At 36.2% G+C, this 7,478-nt stretch overlaps 1 protein-coding gene across 1 annotated transcript; it reads right to left on the reverse strand.

Annotated features, from left to right (window-relative positions):
* Positions 1-4,193: 4,193 nt before the first annotated feature.
* Positions 4,194-5,594, reverse strand: LOC122810544 (G2/mitotic-specific cyclin-B3-like). Its single transcript, XM_044082125.1, has one exon. The coding sequence runs from the start codon at positions 5,319-5,321 to the stop codon at positions 4,194-4,196; it is 1,128 nt and encodes a 375-aa protein (XP_043938060.1). The 5' UTR covers positions 5,322-5,594.
* Between the last annotated feature and the right edge of the window lie 1,884 nt (positions 5,595-7,478).

Below are 7,478 nucleotides of genomic sequence, written 5' to 3' on the forward strand. Positions count from 1 at the left end.
TAACCCCAGCTCATCTGCATAGAGATCCATGCACACAACCTGGGAACTACACGGTTCCAGGCTCTGCCTCATTAACAACCACAGCAGTCTACTATTGTACATACTCCACATAGGATCCTATAATGCATTTTTGTCACATAATACTAATTTTCGTTTTTACACTTTTTATTTTTTTTTTAACAGCATGTTTGCACACTGCAGTGTGCCTCGCAAACATAATCTGATTATTAAAAAAAAATATTTTAAATTATTTTCCATTAGGTTTTGGACACAAATTGGATAGTTTTGCATGGTTTACTATCAAAATGTCGATCGCCATCGTCAAAACCACTAACGCGAACTCCAAACAGCGACTGTTGGGATGTTGAATTTTTCTATGTACATTTTGGACACCAACACAGGGTCTGCAGGACTGATTATCTGCTTGCTGGATCACTGCACCAGTCTCATTTGAATGCAGTTCACCTGCTTATGAGGTGATTTGATGCCACAGACAGTTCTGTGTTGGCGTGCTCATGCACCTCCCTCAGCTTTGTTTCCTGGATTGCACACCTGCTTACTTTCATGTAAGCAGTGTGCAATTATACCTACAAATAAGTCTGTGTAGGTTTTATTAAATTCCCCCCATAGTCTTTATCTTCCCCAGTCTATGAATGTGTTCTGTTGCTCTTTGTGCTGCTGAGATCTACTTACAGCATTACTATCTTCTGATTCTGATGTTGATGTGTCCAGTTTCCCATCTCCAACACACAAAGCTCCAGACCACATCACTGCTCTAACTGCTTCCAGAATCTTGGTATCACAGGGTCATACTTCTCAGAATGTATTGTATGTGACCAAATAGCATCAGTCTCCTTGGGATAAAGAAATGCTTGTGGTAGCTTTTGACTACTAATTAAAGTTTGCAACTCTTATGTTTAGCAAATAAGCTAACTAAAATGAGTTAGCTTATATGCTTTATGTAACAAAATTAAGTATCCTGAAGATTTGTTTTTTTGCTGTATGGGACTCCTCTGAAGTCATGGGCCCTGGGAAGCTGCATAAAACATCCCAATTATTATCCACCATCAATCATATGTAGTGTGCAATGTGCCAAGTACAAGTCAAAAGAGAAATACTAATAGATAAGGCCCTATAATGACTAGTGCAGCACTTAGCCTGCCAGTTCTGTGAATAATCATAGTATCTCTTAGCTACCTCTCAAGTTCCATTACTTGATAATTACAGGCTATGAGGAACCCTCCTTTTCATGCTTGTAAAACCCCAATGCCTGCTTATGACCTGGTCTGCAGTTGGGGCTCTGGGGGAATCAAGGTATGCCTAGCGGCTTTTGTAATGTAGGATAATGAAACAGGAAGTATTAAGAGACAGTTGTTTATGAACTGATTAGATCATATTAGTCAACAGCAATATGAAATACATACAGGTGGAATTTTCTTGGAATAATTTACAAAAGAATGACATGTTCATCTTTGAAGATTAACAGAAGATCTGTTTCATTTTTTAAACTTATAAATGTGGTTAGCATGTGTTCAGTTAAAAATACCTACTAGATGTGGCAACAATCTGATTTCCACTGAGCAAATGATCAAAGGAAAACTCCACAGCTGTATCCGAATGTTATAATTTCCATACCAACAACTTGCTTTAGTAGACAGTGGAGACTTATTCTGCTGTTCAGGTCATCTACTTTCAAGCTTCACACTGGGATATGCAACTGTGCTGGGATCCTGTGATAGCTAATTGCTTAAATTTCATTCCCGATATCTGTAGTACAGCATGGTTATATAAGTATAATCAGTCTTTAAACACCATGGTGTGCCTGCCAGCATAGTTATACTTCAGTAAACAAATAGCAGGAATGCATGATAAATATCTCTTCACCTTCAGTGCACAATGTACGTTATTGGACTTACTATGTAGATTTTTCCCTTTAAAATTTTATTTAGCACATCATCAGAGAAGATTCACAGGTTGTTTTGCTATTTTACTTTAGCAATGCATAGCTAAGTTGACAACACATTCCAATACACAGCAGACATGTATTTCATCTTTCAACAGCTGCTAAATGTTGGTACATACAAAATGTTAGTGCAGGTTAAAGGGGGTTAATACCATCTGAGGAAAACATAGAAGTCTGACATAGGACAGGCAATCCTGGCAAATTAATCAAAAAGGCAACATCTACTGTTACAAAGAAAAAGAAAGATTTCCAAGATATGAGACTAATGTTTCTCTATGACTGAAGGTATTTCCTGAGAATTTTCATTTGCTATAAGTCAGAGTGCTCAGACTTTCGAAAATATTTTCATAACAGAGTTGCCTATTTTTTTACATAGTAGCTGCTTTGTATTGTCAAACTCTTAGCATTGCGTTCTTCACAACAGTAGTGTGGGGAATAATAAATGATGCTGGAATATGGCACGAAAGTCTGATACAAACAGCTGAAGCATTTGCACACCTTTCTAACAATGACATTAATACCTACAGCAACAATGCATTCTGCAACATAAAGTCCTGTGTTTAGCATTCTTCCATGGCCATTGTGGTATGGTTTCCCTGAAAGATGATATTATTAATATTAAAATGAAATGCAGGCAGCAACACTGTTATAAGTGATAAATGTTTTGAGGTAAGAACATTTTTAGAATCCACTTGGATACAAATTACTGACAGTAAGCTCAAAGATGAGAAGATAAAAAGAGAAAACATTACACACACACACACACACACACACACACACACACACACACACACGCATGTATATATATATATATATATATATATATATATATATATATATATATGGGTCTACTTCTGTTTGTCGAAAACACACTTTCTCGACAAACAGAAGATCAAACCCACTTAAGTGAAAGTGCACTACATCGACAGTGCACTTTTGTAAAAGCCGATTCACTGAAGCACATTACAGTGGGGATAAGGAAATATATTCTTTTCCCCACTGTAGTGCGATCTCGGAGTTAGTATATTTATGTAGGGAGGTGGGGGGTAGAGCCCCCCACATTGTGGGTGCAGCGGGACTTCCCCCCCCTGCAAAATAGTTTTTAAAGTAGTTTGTTTTGGTTTTTTTTTGCAATTCAGTGAATCGGCTTTTGCGAAAGTGCACTTTTGATGTAGTACACTTTCACTTAAGTGGGTTTCTACGTTTCTTGTTTGAGATTTTGAAATTTTGATCAGGAAAATTAGACCTATATATATATATATATATATATATATATATATATATATATATATATATATATATATATGGGTCTATATTATTTCTTTTAACTGTCATTTTAGCGAATACCTATTTATCAAAACATATTGAAAGAACTTTCACACAGGGAAATAAACTAGTCAGCCACCATTGGGATTATGCCCTTTTATATACTACAGTGTGATCTTGCAGTTGGTATATTTAGTTGGGGGTCACAGCCCCCACTTAGCTGTGTTTAAGAGTTTGTATTTTTTTTTGTTCAGTTGGCAGCTGACCTACAAGTGTTTTTCCCTGTGTGAAATGTGCTAAAATGATCGTTCATTAAAGTCAGCTTTCACTCAGTAGGGTTTGCTAAATAGGTATTCGCTAAAATGGCATTTCAACTTAGTGATATAGACCCACACACACATATATATATATATATATGTGTGTGTGTGTGTGTGTGTGTGTGTGTGTGTGTGTGTGTGTGTGTGTGTGTGTGTGTGTGTGTATATATATATATATATATATATATATATATATATAAAACAACAATATAAGGCAGAATATGCAGGAACTAGAAATGAAACAAAGGGGTACTAAAGAAGGAAACCAAATATTAATAACATATATATTGCTGGTATAATAAGGGGCTAGAGAATCTGTGATACAATAAGTGTCATGTCCAGATTATTAAAATAACACAACCCCATTCAGGAAGAGGCATTAAGGAAGTGAAGATCATGACAAGCTAAGCCATTTAACAATCATAAAATTAAGTTCTCTTATATTTAGGTTTCTTGATCAAACTGCATTTAAGTCATCGTTATCTGAGTTGTGTTCATAGGTTCATAGGCTAGTTCATAGGCTAGTACTAGGCTAACTGCTCTTGCGAGCCATTTTAAGCCTAGCCAGTTATCCCCTGTGAGATTCAAACCCTGTACCTTGTGTTTGTAAGGCAAACACCTTAACCATTAGGCCACCCTCCCAACCCCTATATTTCTTTTTTTTCCATTCCTTTGTAACCAGAATAATATTCAAGGGTGGGACTCCATCCTCCAAGACTTTTCATTTTCATTGCCAAATACAAACAAGCAGCTGCCAAATGGGATGACCTCTCCTGGACAAAATCATAATTCTGTAATGTCAGTTCACAAATGTAGCGAGCCAATGTCAAGGTTTCCATATTTGCATGAGCACACTTGGCATATCTCCTTAAGAAACGATATGGCACAGGGATATTAATATCAAACATCAGTGTCCTTAGGATATTTATCTCCATTGTAAGGAGTTCATCTCTCTTGTAAGCATCATCACAGATATAAAGGAAGTCATCCACACAAGGTGGGCAACGCTCCTCAAATTTAGAAGCAATAAGGATAGCTGTGGAGCCAATCAGCTGTAACGTTTCCCTCTTACAGATGCACTCTGCAAGATAGTGGTCAACCAGCTTAACTGCCAAATATAATGTCTCATGGTTCAGTTCAAAATTTTCCTGCACTTCCACCATCCAGTCAATAAGGATTCCCCTCATATCCTGAGTGATGTCCTCCTGTTTTTCCATATAATCTAGCAACTTGAATTTCACCTCTCTTTCTTTCATGTAATCGAATATGTCCTTCGCATAGACTGCATTCATGAAAGGATCATCCAGGTTTTCTTTGTCCACATCATCTACCACCACGGTCTTTTCCTTTGACAGCTTTTCTCCTTTACAACCTTTGGTTTGCTGTTTCACAGGGCTGATCCGTTTTTCATTGGTGGTATGCTCTTCTTCCTTTATCTCTTCTGGAGAAGTTTTAGAAGATGACTTTTTCAAGTTGATCTCATTGCATTTACTGACACCTTGCAAGACCACATTTTTCTGTGTTTTCTTCACCCCCTGCTTGGTCCCTTCTTGCCCTTCCTTCTTCTTTGGTACAGCAACCTGATTCTTGTTCGCATTTGTTAAATCTCCAAATGCTGATCTTTTTTTGGGTCCTCCCTGGGGTGAAGATGGAGATCTCTTGGATTGAGTTGCATCCTCCTGCGTTTCAGGCCTATGGTTCTCTACCCCAGGAACCTTATTAATTGGTTTACTCTGCTTGGTTGGAAGTCCTCTGGTATTACGAGAAACTGGCATTTCTCACCTTTGTGTTACTCTCCAGGAGATGAGACCAAATATTCAGAAAAGCCCTATGTCGCAGTCAAACCAGTGTCCAGGCAAATCTAGAATAATTAATTTTAAAGATGAACACAACTAATCCTTGTATATCCGCACACAACTTGAACCAATATTCAGAAATGAATACACGTCCTCTATAATAACCTTTCCCTTTCTTTATTTTTGCAAGATCTTTTTTTGAAAAGCGCAGCAAAGACAGAATAGCACGACGTCTGCAAACGCGCTTACCGATTGGTCATCATGTCAATGTACTGGTTTGTAACACTTAAATATGCATTGTTTTTATATATATTGAAGTATATGTTCTATATGCTGTGCTACTCATATAATGTTTTTGTTTTATTACTTATTATGTAACAAGGCTGCAGCTAGAAACAGGGAAATGAGCCAGTCTACCTTCAATAAATAAAAAAGATGTAGGAACATAGAACTTTGTTATACAGTTAGATAAACTGTCTCATGACATGGATGACACAGTGAAACTAAGAAAAAAGGAGTTTGGGGAGTCTAGCATGAAGAAAAGGCAATTTACTGACTTAATGGTGATCATGCCAGAGCCACATATGAGAAAGTAAATGAAGACATAATTAGGAATTAAACAAATGGTTGAATGCTTTTTACTATGAGCAACATATGAAACAGTAAGTACCTACTGAACTACATTAGAGGATCCATAGCTTTCAGCATGAGACTTCTGGATACCATAGTGAGTTAGACAGAGGTACAGAAAGGCAGGCTGGAAAATATCTCAAAACAAGAGTATATTTAATATATGCTGGACAGATGTAAGAAATGGACAAACATTGCTAATGGGAAGCTAAGGAGCACAGGTGATTATAGATGGATGAGAAAGAGGAAGTGTACAGTAAGAGAAAGAAAAGAGAAAAATGGCAGATGGGCCTTGACCCTGCATAGTCCAAGAAGTATGGGACTAAGAAAGAGGAACATGCATACTACTCTTAGAGAAAGTGTTAAATACATGTTGACTATGCCAGAAAAAAATAACATAAAACAAAAATATAAGATGATATTTAGATTGATTATACAGTCTCTTTACCAAACCACAAATATAACCTGTATGGGTCCTGACAAGTTACAAGGTATTAGTAAACACCACTCAAACATCACAGTTCAGAAAACTAACCAATAACAAGCAAGAAAGTGATGCTTCTCTAAGTCCACACAACCACATTTATTTACACACTCTATATTTAGCAATTTCATGCACAGGGTTTCTTTAGGACAAAAAAAAACATTAAAGACAATTGTCATATACGTATACATTACTCATAGCCAACTATATCACCCTCTGGTTTTAAAATTTGTCATTATATTCAAACAGACATATCCTAGCTATTGATAACAATACTGTTCAGTATGTATTTCTGTTGACCACATGATTCACATCTTCTAGTTCCACTGTTCTTATTATATCTAACATAATCCAAAGGTAATTCTCTCTCACATATATTCTTAAGATTTATACCCTTTTTGTAAACAAAAGCGAGATGATTCCCACTGTTTTCATAATTTCTGAGCAATGTCTTAAAATGGGTCAGTTATCTTTTGGATAATTTTACTAAGGGAGATATACTGAAGTAACATAGTTCTGTTATAGTCTGAACTATGATGCACCGTCCTGTTAATTACAGCATTTCCTAATAATGACTGGTAATACCCAAACTTCCTTTTTTCATTTATTTCACTAAAAATATATTCTACAAAAACCTTGAGAATAACCCCTTTTAAAACACATTTCATTAACTAAAAGATAAACCACAAAACAGTCCCAACAGCTACCAGGTACCTCAATAAAAAATATATCCTTGATTGTAAAGCAAAAACAGAACAGAGGTAAGGCTCCAGGCTTCTTCAAATCATTTTATTACTGCAGAACACAAGCACTTTCACCAGTTAGGCTTCTTCAGGTGTATTAAACTAACATATTTGCACCTGTATTTCTACCACACATCACATGACCAACATTAAAATCTTAAAGGCATATAAAGACATATAAAATATATATACATAAAAAATATATATAAAAAAAACAATACACAGAAATAACAACTAAAGCATTATCATATGTCATCTTCGCAATGGTCTGTTTTTTTA

This window comes from Protopterus annectens, chromosome 9.part0, assembly GCF_019279795.1.
Source record: "Protopterus annectens isolate FY-2018-M chromosome 9.part0, PAN1.0, whole genome shotgun sequence".
Taxonomy (NCBI): Eukaryota; Metazoa; Chordata; order Ceratodontiformes; family Protopteridae; genus Protopterus; species Protopterus annectens.